This window comes from Sturnira hondurensis, unplaced genomic scaffold, assembly GCF_014824575.4.
Source record: "Sturnira hondurensis isolate 20B ecotype Veracruz unplaced genomic scaffold, ASM1482457v3 Scaffold0022017, whole genome shotgun sequence".
Taxonomy (NCBI): domain Eukaryota; kingdom Metazoa; phylum Chordata; class Mammalia; order Chiroptera; family Phyllostomidae; genus Sturnira; species Sturnira hondurensis.
Window position 1 is genome coordinate 7,338,351 of NW_028094648.1, and position 15,075 is coordinate 7,353,425.

Consider the following 15,075-nt stretch of genomic DNA (forward strand, 5'->3'; position numbering starts at 1 on the left):
ATAAAGGAGTCCCCATAAGAACACAGCAGATTTCTCAAAAGAAATGTTGCAGGCAGGAAGGGGCTGGAAGGCAGTATTCCAAGTCATGAAAGGCAAGGACCTACATCCAAGATTACTGTATCCAGCAAAGCTAGCGTTTAGAATGGAAGGGCAGATAAAGTGCTTCCCGGGGAAGGTAAAGCCAAAGGAGTTCATTATCACCAAGCCCTTATTGTATGAAATGTAAAATGGACTTGTTTAGGAAAAAGAAGAATATCAAAACTATGAACATTAAAATGACAACAAACTCACAACCATCAACAACTGAATATAAAAAACAAAAACAAAAGCAAACAACTAGAACAGGAACAGAATCATTGGTATGGAGATCACATGGAGGGTTATCAACTGAGAGGCAGAAGGGGGAGAATGAGGGAAAAAGCACAGGGAGTTAGAAACATAATTGGTAGGCACGAAGTAGACAGGGAGAGCTGATGAACAGTACAGACAATGGGGAAGCCAAAGAACTGACATGCATAACCCATGGACTTGAACTAAGCGGGGTTGGGGGGCGGTGCTGAAGAGAATGGGGGAACTGGGCAGAGAGGGGAATGGGGGGAAAATGTGACAAGTATAGTAGAATAATCAATAAAATATACTTAAATTTTTTAAGTAATATTCTAGCGTGAAGGATAAATGGATGGATGGATAGATAGATGCATCAACAGATAAATAAACTACTTTTTTAATCTGTAGAGCAAACTATTTTCTTTCAGAAGATGAAAGGAGAAAAAATCTCTTAGTATAGGAAAAATAAAACTACATAAACTGTGGAAGAGTCAAAGCCATGAGCAGTTTTGAAGATGTTTTTCTGTGCAGTCTTAGATTGAAACAAATGAATGTTCTCTCTACAAGCCTAGTTTCCCAGAGAAGTTGGTTGTTGAGAGTCAGTTTTGCAGAAAAGGGAGAAGTCCTGCTCCCATCAGGAGCAGGACTGAGAGAATCCCTAGCTGCACCCACACGAGCAAAGCCAAGGTCAGCAGCCTTGACTGACGGGACATGGCTGTGGCAACAACTTAGGTTTTCCTGGAAACTGATACCCTGGGCTGTCTTTAAAGTGCACCCAATTCAAGAAGACATTGGAGTTAACCTAGTTCCTCAAAATCACCTCTGACTTATGGGCACTGTCAGAAACCGCTGCCATGCTCCATGCTCTCCTTCAAGAGCTAGACTCAGGTCAGCGAAAGAGTCTTCTAGACCAAGTCACACATTATCTCCACCACGAAAGAAAGCCAGGGACACAGACGTAAGCATTCTATATGGGCATTTTTTAAAGCCCGGTTTATTCTAGAAGAGATAATGGCCACTTAAAGGGAAAAACAAGAGAGAGAGTTTCTGGTATAAGACCAATTCTTTAAACAGTAACGACTTCACATGTAATACCCATCGGGGCTCTCTCTGAACTCCAACAAACCATCGGGCAGCCTCGGGAGGCAGCCACACGGGGTGACACATTATGAAGACCATACATTATGATTTTCATGGCCCTGGGCAGCTTCGCCTCTGCAGTCCCCTTCCTCTATAAAAATAAAAAAATGTCAAAGCGTTTATTATACAATTGCATTGGTATAGCGACAAATATACAAATAGTATATTATATGTCAAAACATTTTCTTTGACCTAAAAGTTCATCTCTTTTTTCTGACTCTAAAAGAAATTAATACATGTTCATGGGTCCCTACAAGTCTCATGGGTCGTAAGCACTGTGTGTTCTGTGCCTAATGAGTAAGTCGCCGCTGGGTCATAGCCCCCACTCGGCACCCGCCTGCCTGGGGCGGGAGCATGCCCGGGAGGCAGCGGGCAGTTTTCCACCCTGGAGTGGTCCTTGTGGCCACCTGCAAAGCAGCCCATACCGCTATCCAGAAACTATTCGGTTTTGTCCTGAGGTGACAGCTCAAGAGGGTGGGGACTAGACTCATGGAGGTGGGGGGTGGGCTTGGGGTCAGGGTGGCACTTCCTGGGCTTAAAAACGTCCTATCTTATAGGAGCCAGTTTCTCTGGAATGACTCCACAGGCTCAGCTTCCAGGGTTCTCCCAGGGCACAGGCCAGTTGCACCAGTTGTACAAGAGTCATCGTACACAGCGAGGCCCCGAGACCAGCTTTCTCTGCAGTATTTATAGTTCTCCCAGTCTGATGCAGCTTACCAAGCAGGGGTCATTTTTATCATAAGCAATCTTGCCTGGCTGGAGTTTGACATTCTTCCCTTATCAGGTTTCCAGGGAAACCAAGCTAAAAAGTTAACCAAAGGTCAAATTCTTATACAGAAGGGAAAAGGGGTTTAATAATACTTCACCTAAACATGCAACTTGCCAGTCGTTAAGGAAATAATTATATAAATGTTTCAGCCCAGACTTTACAGTGTGTCTGTGGCAGAGACAATGCTAAATGAAACCCAAACTCCAATTCTTTTCCCTCCTGGGCACAGTTAGGCCACATTTTCCAGAAACCCTTGCAGGTAAATGTAGGTTTGTGGCTAACTCTGGCCAATGAATTATGGTAGAAGTGATACAGATCACATTTGGGCTGAGCCCATAAAAGTCTCTCTGGAAACCTTCCATACTCTTTCAACCTCTGCTGAAGGGCTGCAACGGCTTCAGCATGGGGTCCCAGTGCCTTAGGGAAGGAGCGGTGGGGCCACTCCGTAGCAGGAGCCTGGTGTCTGGACCACGGTGAGAGGCATGGGCCCCCTACTGCCAACACACGCGGGTGTGATGTGAGCAAGAAATAAATGACCAGCAGGAAAAGGAAAGGATGAATTTGTCTGTATTTTTAATTCCTCTATCCCTCAACCACCCAAAAAAGGTGACCTGGCAGAGAATGTTTAATTAGGAAAATTAAATTACCGTGGTTAGCCCTCTTAATGTTGAGGCAAACTAGGAGACTGATCTCCCCTCTGGCCCTTTCTGACGTGTGAGGAAAACTTTGAGCAGGGCACTAGGGCAGACATCCGCCTCCCCTGTCACCACCATCTGTCTCTGTGGTGCTTTGCTCAGCAGTGGGTAGCTGCTGGCTGAACAGAAAATTCCATGACAGTCAGAGGCTTCCCCTCTAGAAGTCACAGCCAGAGCAGTTCATTCCAGTCAGATTGCAGTGACATGATTTGGGACACAAAACAACCCAAGCCAAGCAGCTGAGAGGAAGGAGCTCAAGGTTCTCATCATTAAAACCCCAATTAGAAAATCTGGAAATGTGTTTACCAAGAAGTCACAAAGAAGTACCACTTTGCACCTGATCAAGTCTTTTCCAAATGGAGCTCATTAAATGCACAATGTTATTGAGTTGTTCTGAGCTTAGTTGTTTTGATAAAGAATTTTGAGGCCTTTTCTACATAATATATAATTGGCAAAACCTATCAGTGTCTTTGTAAATTAATAATACTTAGAGTATTTACTGTGCTTTGGGGTACAAGTAAAAATAGAAAAAAACTCAAACTGGGTTAAACAAGCAAAGTAATTTATTGAATCCTATGACTTAAAGGTCCAGGGAAGGGACAGCCTCAGGTGGTGAGGGGCCACTGCCGGGGATGAGCCGGCTTGCCTCTTGTTCTGGTTCTGGCCGCCTTCCAGGCTCCCCCCATGGGCAGAGTCCAAAGGACCCAGATTTCAAAGCACAAATGTTTGCTGAGCCTCGGCCCAGCATCAGAGAACTGGTTACGGAAGAGCAGGTGTGACACTGAGAGACAGTCGCTAGAGAACTATCGCATCTCCCTATGGAAAATGATGTTTCAAAGTGCTGTTATATGAAAAGAGAAATAGAGGGAATACAGCCGAGAAGTGTAAGAAATGCGTATTACAGAAGTATGCCAGGCGGTTAATAAAAGTATTTATTTTTTCTCAATTATGTCACGTGTTTATCTGTTACTTTTTTGTATTTAAATGATGGTTTCTGCCCTTATTCCAAATAAATGTTACCTACATACTATAAAAAATAAAATAAAAAAGATTTACAACCTTCCCCAATAACATGCAGTGATCACAAGGTCCCAAGAACGCAGGTGCTTCAGGAATAGCACTTCCAAGTCTCTCCTCACTCCGCCAGGGGAACCAGACCTCAGCGGGTGTGTTCTCCTGGGTCCTTCATTCCCCAGAGCTTCGCTGAGCGTGGAACAAGGGAGAGAGGGAGATCCCCAGCCCCTCCCCAGTCTTCCCCCGTCTCCCCAGGCTGCACTGTGGCACTGGAGCCACGCGTCACTTCCGGTTTACCAAGCCCTGCATGGGAGCTGGTGCTGAGTGTGGTGCTGCAGCTGGAGTACAAACCCCCTTGTTCCCGTGTGAGCCCTTTTCAGGGTCGCGCCTCTCCCTTCCTGCAGGGGGGCTTCCAACGGAGAGCAACAGCTTTTCTGTTGTTTTTATAGGGTGGAGGGAATACTCTGTCCTCTCTTTTCCTTTTATTATATTTTATTGATTATGTTATTACAGTGCCCTGATTTTTCCCCTTTACCTGCCTCCACCCAGCCCCCATATTCCCTCAGGCAATCCCCACACCATTGTTCATGTCCAAGGGTAATGCATATACATTCTTTGGCTACTCCATTTCCTATATTGTACTTTACAAACCTATGGCTATTCAGTAACTACCTATTTGTACTTCTTAATCCCTTCACCTCTTCACCCATTCCCCTGCTCCCCACCCCCATCTGGCAACCATCAAAACGCCCTCTGTATCTGTGATTCTGTTTCTGTTCTTCTTATTTGCTTAGTTTGTTTTTTAGATTCAGTTGTTGATAGATACATATTCTTTGTTCGTAGTTTTGTTCTTCTTTTTCCTAAATAAATCCCTTTAATATTTCATATAATAATGATTTGGTGGTGAACTCCTTTAGTTTTTTCTTGTCTGGGAAGTTCTTTATCTGCCCTTTGATTCTAAATGTTATCTTTGCTTGGTAGAGCAATCTTGGCTGTAGGTCCCTGCTTTTCCTAACTTCAAATACTTCTTGTCAGTCACTTCCAGCCTGCAAAGTTTCTTTGGAGAAATTTGCCAACAGTCTTATGGGAACTTCACTGTAGGTAACTAACTGCTTTTCTCTTGTTGCTTTTAAGATTCTCTCTTTATCTTTAACCTTTGGCATTTTAACTATTATGTGTCTTGGAGTGGGCCTCTTTGCATCCATCTTGTTTGGGACTCTCTGTACTTCCTGGACTTGCATGTCTATTTCCTTCACGAAATTAGGGAAGTTTTCTTTTATCTTTTCAAATAGATTTCTAGTTTCTCGCTCTTTCTCTTCTACTCTGGTACCTCTATGATGCAAATGTTGGACCTCTTAAAGTTGTCCCAGAGGCTATTTATATTATCCTCTTTTCTTGGATTCTTTTTTCTTCTTGTTCTGATTGGTTGTTTTTTGTTTTCTTATGCTCCATATCATTGATTTGAATCAGCTTCATCCACTCTACTGTTTTTCCCTACAAATTGTTTTTTATTTCAATAGTGTATCCTTCATTTTTGACTGGATCTTTTTTATGTAGTAAGGTCCTCACTAAGTTCCTTGAGCATCCTTATAACCAGTGTTTTAAACTCTGCATCTGGTAGATTGCTTATCTCCACTTCATTTAGCTCTTTTTCTGGATTTTTGATCTGTTCTTTCATTTGGGCCATGTTTCTTTGTTTCCTCATTTTGGCAGCATCCCTGTGTTTGTTTCTGTGTATTAGATAGAGCTGCTTTGACTCAGCGTCTTGATAGTGTGGCCTAATGTAGTAGGCATCCTCTAGGGTCCAGTGGCACAGCCTCCCCTATAACATAAGCAGGGTAATTGAGGTGTGCTCTTTGTGTGAGCTGAGTACACCTTTTTCTTGTACTTAAGCTTTGATTGCTGTTGGCCAACCAATGGGAGGGATTTACCCAAGCCAGCCAGCTTTAAGGATTGGCTGTAACCATTTACCAAAAGCCTCTGCCCTTCACATAGGGTCAGCTGTTCAGGGTCAGGGTGGTGGTGCTCCATCATGGTCTGTAGCTATCCTCTGGGTGCACTGGCCCTTGGGTTTCCCGGGCTGTGCAGGCCAAGGTCAGCCTCCACCTGTGTTTTGCCCTAGGCCACCTTTCCTTCATTAGCTATGAAGCAATCTGAGATGGCTGCTACTTATACTGGGCTTGGAGATTCCCAGACAAAACCAAGCTATGAATCTAGGCTGGCTACTGCTAGTGATGGACTTAGGACTTACTGAGGCCAGCTGTTGCTTGTTTGAGAGGATTTAGGAAGGTGTGAAACATGAGCCAAGACCAGCCATTCATATGGAAAAATCACTGTTAACAGCTTGGGTGGGCCCCTAAGTTGGGTGGGTCAGAGTCTTTGGGGGTCTCCAGTTGAGTCAAACAGTGGTGTCCAAGCTGATGGAGTTTCAAATATGATACCAGGTTGCTGTTTCTGTAGGGGCAGGGTTTAGAAAAGGGACAATGGCCTCTGCTTGCCTAGATTCCAGACACTTCATTTTCTCCAGGTATGCCACTGGTGCCTTTTAAGCTGCTACCCCCTGTGCTAGAACTCAGAGGGAGTGAATCTGAGTGGGTGAGTCTGTGTGGGGGTTCTTTAAGAGGAATGACTTGAGGCTCCAGAATTTTCTTCCACCAACTCAATCCCCCCCCATTGGTTTTTACAGCCAGAAGTTGCTGCAAAACTTCTTGGGGACTTATCTTCTTGGCACTGGAATCCTAGGCTGGGAGGTCTGTTGTGGGGCTGGGACTCCTTGGTCCTGAGATACCCCTCCTGAATTTGTATCCACCACGCATGAATGAGGGACCAGTCCATTGTGTGTCTGCACCCCTCCTACCAATTTGAATGGATGTGGTTTCTTTAGTTCTGTAGTTTTCAAACTTCCATTCAACTTGATTTTGTACCGTTCTGAGTGATGGTGGTTCCATATTTTAGTTGCAATTTTGATGTGGTTGTGTGAAGAAGCAAGCCATGTCTGCCTATATCTCCATCTTGACCAGAAGTCTCTATCCTCTCTAAATGTGGCAGCCTATGTATATTTCTCTGTCATCTGCTTGAAGTTATTCTACACAACTGGTTTCTTTTTATATAGGCTAATAAAACAAATAACTGTAAGGTCCTGGGAAGAAGGAATGTTCTTTTATTTCTTTATATTCCCTTTGTGCTTTATATCAGTTAGAATTTCATTCAGTTGCAAGTAACAGAGATCTGAAAAGTAGTGGCTGGAACATATCAGGATTTGTATTGTCATGTAAAGTAAGTCCTTATTTAGTCTGTCCACACTATGGTTACCGCAGCTCTGCCAGTCCTCAGCAGCACCCACCCAGGTTCCTTCCCACTCTCTGCATCGGCATCTCTAAAGAGTGGTCCTGCCTTTCCCCGTGGCTGCTAGGGCTCCAGGCACCACTCCATGTTCCAGACAGCAGAACGGAGGAAGAGGGGGGAAGCTTTCCCTTCCCTTTTTCAAAAGGAGACCTCTGAACATCTCGCTCCCCTTCTAGTTCCATCTCATCACCCAGAACCTTGTTACATGACCATACCCAGTGCGAGGAGCGCTGGAGAATAAGGTCCTGCAGCCAGTTGATAATGGGCCTGGTGAAAAATTGGATTCTATTACTAAGGAAGAAGTCAATGCATTTTTTATGATAATGGTGATAAAGTAGAGTATTGGCCAAAAGACACCTCCCCCTCAGGAGCAGTTTAAAGAAATTAAAGTTTAAATTTAAGAGATTAAGTGTCTTTGATGCCTGAAATGATAGAGGGGCTCTGAAGGCAATTTACTCAGGGAAGAGGATTTGTAGAACTCAGAGGTCATTCCATGACCTTTTTTTTTAAACATTGAAAGTATTTCTTGGATTATGTTATTCCAGAAGTATACCTGCTAATTTTGGAAATTTTGGAAAATAATATCCCCTACTCCCACAAGGACTAGAGATAACCCTAATTAACATTTGGTGCGCTTTATTCTCTTCTCTTCCACGCATAATCTATTAATTTTTAACAAGTTACAAAATCCTCTTGCTGTTTGTGGTAGTGTTTTAGCTGCATTTTTAAAAAACAATACATTGAAAAGTCTTCCTTCCACCACTGTCCCTTGTCCAGTCCCCATGATCACTGCTCATGGTAGCATTTACTATCACATCAGAGTTTATTTTTTGCATACTTCAGCAAATGCAAGCTGTCACAGTCCCCATGACACATTTTGCACAAACGCCAGCCCGCCATGCACACTGTCTCTCACCTTGTTTTTGTCACTGGCCTTTACTCTGCCCCTTGCTTTTTGCCAGGTCAACGCAGAACTTCCCTCCCCACTCTCCCAGCTCTCCTCTGTAGACCTTCCCCATCAATAACAGTTCCTTAGTGATGGGCGGGCACTGGAGTTGTTTTCAATCTTTTGCTATTACTAAGGAGAAACAGCCTTTGATGTGTCTCATTTGCATGCATTAGCATATTTATAGGACAAATTCCTATAAGTAAAATTGTTGGGTCAAATGCATTTGTAATTTCAACAGGTACTGCTGAATTGCTCTCCACATTGATTGTAGCAGTCTAGCCTCCCCTTAGCGATGCGTGTGTATGTTTCTCATTCCCTATGGCCTCATTGAAAGTGTATTTTCAAACCTCTGGACTTTTGCCTGTATGGTAAATTTTAAAAATCTCTCAATACAGCTTTATTATGAGGAAGGTTGAGTCATTTTGTGTATATCTGTATATGTGTTTTAATTTCTATCTTATTAGTGTTCCTGCCCAGTGCTTTATCTCTCAAAAGCATTAACCTACGAGATCTCTGGGCACACAGTGGTCCACTTGGCTGTGAATGTAAGAAGGCTGCACCCCTCAGCTGAACAGTCTCTATGTTTCCCTGCATCTCAACCCTGGCAAGTGCACCAGTTGCATTCTACCTAAATGTTTATTCATGAGTTTGATGGATTATACCCTGCTTTATTTCTAAGATATTTTAGGTAAGAAAATAGGAATAAAGGGAAAATAAGAGTTAAAAAATGACATTAAGAAAAGGCAGGATTAAGCTACAGGTGAGGTCAGTACACCAAATGTGCTCCGCATTTGCTAAAGGCAGCTCAGAGATTTGGCCAAGGCAAAGAGAGGAACTGGAGTTCGAGCCATCTCTCCAGTGCTCTGTCAGAGCCAGGCTTTTCTGAGCCTATAACAGATGCAAAGGAGATACACTAGGCATGGAGAGTGAGTAGAGGGAAGACATTCCTTTTTCTCTCAGCCTGTGCCCCACGTCCGGGTGCCCTATGCAGCTGGAGCAGCAGAGTCAGCAGAGGCCTGGGTGGAAGGTGGTCCGGCTGATGGGGAGAGAAGAGAGGAAGAGCTGGGTAGGTAGGAGAACTGGGGAAAGACACGGAGGAATATTGTCAGAAAGCGCAGTGATGAGGGGCAGCTGCCTCCAAATATGACTTAAGTGTGTGTAGGTTATTCGGGTCACAGAAAAGGAAAGCATTTAGCCTTATGTATCAAAAGTTCAACTATTGTGCTGAAATGGTTATAGTATCACGTGGCCTGCCTTCTCCTAAGCCTTGTCCTTGGTCAAATTCCTTTTTGGCACCGCGGCTTCTTTTTCTGGCCAAGTTGTAGTTAGAGTTGAGCTCTATAGAGGAAGGAGGGGTTGCTTCGGGTTTGGATAGCAACAAAATACTGTAGGAAAACATTCGCGTTCCTAGCAGAGGGAGCATAACCCTAACAATGTTTAGGAAAAACCGGAGACCATCTATATGTCTGTATCAAATGGCAACACTTTGCCTTCCCATGCACTTCACACATAAATTATCACTTTGTATCTTCATTGAAAAACTAGTCGTTCTATGATTATAGCTCTGGTGAGAGAGATTTGCTTGTAGGAGGGAGTATAAGAAACAACAGTTAGTGCCAAAAGGTCTATATTTGTTAATTTAGTCTCTCTGCAGGGTGAAATTTTACCCCAAACCCCGATGTTGTTATAATTGCCTTTTCACACACAAAATCATACACAGTGCTCAGTATCAAAACAAACTTGTTTTGTTTCATTTGGTGCAGATAAAGCCATTCCTTTCCACAGGCAACCCAAACAAACCCTGTTACTGATGGCACAATGTTTTGTCTTTCCAGGCGTCCTACAAGCCATTGCTAAAGCAGGTTGTGGAGGAAATATTTAATCCCGAAAGGCCAGATCCAGTTGATATTGAACATATGTCTTCAGGCCTCACTGATCTCCTTAAGACTGGATTTAGCATGTTCATGAAGGTAAAGTAACCACGAAGGGGTCATCCTGGGTGTAATGCTGTCTTTGCTGGGCCTGAAGGTGCTGACAGGACACTCCCTTAACCTGTCAAGTGCCACGGAAGATGCGGTCCAGTATTTTGGCTCTTCCGAAACCACGGGCCATCCTTATTTAACTTTTGGTTAAAAGTAGCTGGACCTTCCAGCCCCTTACAGCCTCTTTTGGTCTAAGTGCTACGATCTTTTCTGATCGCTATGTAAAGACCCAAGCCCTCCAGGATGGCACTATTGAAAATGTTTCTCTTCCTGGCTCAATTTTCGCTTAACATGAATCCATATAGTCATATGTTGTTCTTCATGAGTGAGAATCTGTTATTAATTCTAGAAGTTATTATAAGATACTGACTCACTCTGCTTAGTCATATGATTAGCATCACCCCAAAACCCATTTAAAAAGGACTTTGGTTTGGACCCTACAGACTCCCAGTTGACAAGTGCTAGAATTTCCCTGGCTGATATTGAAGGTAGGTCAAAATTACCGCACAGCCTTTGCAGTGGGGATGAAAGGAGGAAAAGTACACAGATGCAATCTATTTTTACTCCACTATAAAGTTTCTGAATTTAAAAGGATGTAAACAAGATTACAGGCTGACCTCCCAGTCCATGCCAGGATTTCGGTTGTAATAACTCTTAGAAATAACAGAATGTTTTGCCAACTTCAAAGTGTCTTTGAAATCATGAATTAATCTACATAGGAGAGCTGGCCTTTCAGAGTTCAGTAAGTACATATGCCCAGAAAACTGGTCCACTCCAAAGCCAGAGGACAGAAGCCAGACAGCAGTCAGACTCTTAAGCAAAGCAGTTAACGGCTGGAATGGACATGCAGGTCTCCTTCCTGCTGTTCCCAGTTATCAACTTCTGTTGCAGTGTGTGGCTGGTGTGTTTTTTCATGTATGTGTGTGTGTGCTTTAAATAGCACAGCACAGATCAGCTTCTCAAAGGTGTTCGCAGGCTCCTGTGTTGAGTGTAAGCCCAGGGTGGTTCTGTAGCCCTTCGTGATGGCTGGTTTGTACCAAAACTTCCAGGCTGGCCATGGTCTCAGACCTTCTCCACTTGAGCACCCTATTCCCTCATTTGTAAGCTTGGACTTCACCCTGAAGAGAGACTAATTAACAAATGTGGACTTTCAGGCCCTGGTTGGTAAGGTCTGAGGATGGCCCAGTAGGCCGTGTGACCTTCCCCAGTTGGGTTGCTCCAGCCCTGGTCTGGCCAAGGGCACACACGGAGCTCTAACCCGCCTGCGCTCTGCTCACCACGCAGGTTTCTCACTTGCAAAGAGGCACAGGTACAGTGCGTGGGAGGAGGCCCTGACTGTGCTCTTTGTCCAGTGATGCTCCACCACAAGAACTTGGTTCCTGGCCAAAGGATCTGTGACCAAGTATGTTTCAGAAACACTAGGTTGAACAGCAAAGTAATGCAAAATTCTGTGCTGCTGGACTTTGCTGTGCCTTCGGTGTGCTAACAGCATTGCAGCTCTGTGGGGCCCATAGCGTCTGCCATGGGAGGGCTGCCCATTCATGTTTTCCATCCCTTTTTCATGAGCCACGAGGCATCACATTTCAAAACTATCCTTTTCAATGCTACCGAGTGTTTTCCGCAGCTCTTTCTGTGTCTGCAACTTCACTGTCCCAAGGTGGTCTTTGCTTAGGAGGGTGAGGACCATCCTGGGCCACACTACACTGCTGTGCTTCTCCCATCCAAAGCTCTAGAGTCAGGGGCATAAAGAAATGCTCCCGTACTTTAAGACAGACCTCAAAGCAAGGTTTTTAAGTCATGCATGTATGAGAAAAGGATTTGCATTCTCCCAGCAGCTGTCAGGATCCATTCCTCAGCCCCCAGCTGCCAGGCCTCTGTCCTCAGTAGCCAGGGCCCTCTCATCTGTCTGCAGGGGGTGGGGAGAGACTGGGAGGCTAGCCAATGGGCCTTCCCATCCCAGTACTCCAAGGGAGAGTTGTTCTGTTTTGTTTCTGCATATGCCTTGGCTGGCTCTTCCCACCGTTCCATAGAACTTGGCAAGGAGAATCATCTCTGGCCCATGAGTTCAGGATTCCAACAAAATTTGAAAAAGCATAAAAAGGAATAGCCAATGGGGCTTTGAGCAACTAACTGTGATTTCCCGAAGAGCTCCATCTTCAAGATGGAGGTAGGGCCATCAGGAGACGGTGTCTCTACTCGCTTTAGGACCAGTGGAGGGAAGAAGATGCAGAACACACGCGGCATCTCACATGGCCATGGCTGTTTACTGCCCCGCCCCCCCGTCCTCTTCTCCATTGTTTCTCACTTGCTGCCCAAAGTTTTGTAGCTCCTGTGTGCTCAGCATGTATCATGGGATCAGCCATTCTCGTATTTAAGCCTCACACCATTCCTAGGAGGTCGGTTCTGTTGTTATCTCTGCTTTAGCAGGGGGGAAACTGAGGCCCAGAAAGGGTAAACTGTAGATGTGAACTTCCAGGGGGCCAGGATCAGCTTGCACCCTTCTCTTTTCTCAGGTGTTTTCCAAAGAGCACACAGGAAATGGGACCCCAGGATTTGTCCCCAGGTCGGTCTTATTCAAAAGCTCATGCTTTTCACCACACTTTTGGGCTCCAGGATGCTTTCAAACATTTTCTTGGCAGTTAAGTATTCATATGTCATCAATTCTTTTGAAAAAAAAAAAGCCAGAGCCTGATGAAATGAAGGCGTCCATGTGGGGTCTTTCCTTTGCTTAGGGAACTCAGTGCTGTAGAGCTGGACAGGGAGCTGAGCTACTGGTCTGTGACGGTTGATGTTAGTGCAGGCCACCCAGAGGCAGTATCTGTACTCTGTGGAGTGGATGAGGGTGGGTTGAGGAACTGGTCAGAGATGTGCTAGGAAGTGGGGCCAGCAGACATGCCCACAGGCTGAGCCGCAGGGCATGTGCCCACAGCACGTAATAGAAAGAACATTACGGGGAAGGATTTTCCAGGCCCCTAAGAACATCCTCCTCTGGGCTCTATACCTTTTGTATACACTTCTCTGGCTCCATCTATGCATTGTGTTGTAATAATGCATGTTAGGTATCTTTTCCCTGACTAGTGTTTTCCAGCTGTACAACTTGATCCACGGTACATTAGGGATCAAGGTATCAATTCAGTGGATTGTAATCAGTATTTTTTTTAATGAGAAAAGAATAGAACAGACTAGCAAGGTGAAAAAAACGACAACACAGGCCATACATTCACACATATATTTTAATACATTCTTGCAATCGGTCACGGTCAAAACAATGTGAAAGCTCTGGCTATGAGATTAAAGGACTGATCTAGGTCTACTTTTCTTTCTGCATCCTCAGCCTATAGGGCCAAGTCCCAGATAGCCTTTACATCCAGCAGGCCTGCACTGATGGTCAGGAGGGGGGTCCCAGTGGCCACCTTTCTGCCCTTAAGCTAACTTTCCAACTTTCTGCCCTTAAGCCCAAAGCTCCATTTCAACAGCTTCACAGGGTATAGCAACTCCATCAATCAACTCCAGTGACCCTCAGAGGAATCCCTGACCCAGTTTTCCAGCTGCTGCTAAGCTAGATGAAGCTGGTCATTTTTTTGTCATTACGTAACCCCAGAGACATAGCAGCCACTTGCTCCCACTCACCACCGTGCTCCCAGGTGTGTGAAGGAGACAGAAGCCTGACTCTATATCTGCCAAGGAAACTGGATGGTCTTCTCCTGTCCACACACAGCGTGCAGATCTCCTTTTCCCAAGGTCCTTGTCAGCAGAGCACGTGGCACTGACTTAGTAGTGTGAGAACTCAAAGGACTCAAGAGGAGAAATGTCCGAACAGATGGTTCGGTAGCGGGATGAGTGTTACTGGGGGAAACTAGGGGGCCTCTTCTCTGTTTGACATCTGTAATGTTTTTGTTTGGCTTTGGGAATGATAAAAGGCCGTCTAGTATATGCTGCCTGATGGCAGTATATACTTTACTCTGTATATATATATATATATATATATATATATATATATATATATATACTCTTGTATCTGCTTCCAGGAGGCAATAGAGAACAGTGGTCCCACGCCCGAGTCCGGCTGTCTGTGTCAGGCTTTGAGCTCCACCACGTGCTAGCCATGTGACTCGGATACATCACTTAACTTCTCTGGGCCTCAGTTTCCTCGTCTGTGAAATGGGGATAATAATAGTACTTACTCTATGGTGCTGTTATGAGAATTAAACGAGTTAATACATGCAGAGCACTCAGAACAGTGCCTGGCCTACAGTAAGTGCCGGTTAAGTAGTTCTAATTTTTATTTTTCCGAGATTGTGATCCTGGCCAGACCACGACTCTTGAAAAAAGTCCACCTTGAGTATCTTGGTGCCGCTATGGGCGGCTAGCCCTCAGGCGTTCGCTGCACACAGACTGACTGCTGGCTGACCCAGTGGTTCAGACAGCAGAGGATAGACACCCAAGAGTTGCTCATTTCACTGTTGATTTGCTGTTGCCAGAGAGACGTCAAGTTGTGAGAGTTCTTTTTTGCAGCGCTGGTGGAAAGCGTGTTTATAATGCTGTGATGTGTTTCTCCACACCCCCCTTTTCTTCTCTACTGTGTGTCCCCAATCTTGGGACATAACCTGCCCCTCCTTGGGCAAGCTGTAAGGAGCTATTGAAATTTTCTACGTGTACCGTAAGAAGATGGTTGAAAGGAATAGAGGCCAGGAGACTAGACCTTGGCCATTCAGGACACAGACCCCACTGGGAACACTCCAGAAACATGGTCTCCCTGTGCTGGGAGAGAGCTCCGCCCCACCAGTGTTCGCTGTTGCCCCTCACAGCCTCTGCGCTGCAGGGGACTGGAGGCCTCCATCCCAGACTCTTGGA

General features: G+C 45.0%; 1 protein-coding gene across 1 annotated transcript in view; it reads left to right on the forward strand.

Moving 5' to 3' along the window:
* SCFD2 (sec1 family domain containing 2) overlaps positions 1-15,075 on the forward strand; it is a 319,432-nt gene that overhangs the window by 283,829 nt on the left and 20,528 nt on the right. Inside the window, exon 7 of the mRNA XM_037034254.1 lies at positions 10,075-10,209. Within this exon, the coding sequence (XP_036890149.1) occupies positions 10,075-10,209 (135 nt within the window). The remainder of the gene's footprint in view (positions 1-10,074; positions 10,210-15,075) is intronic.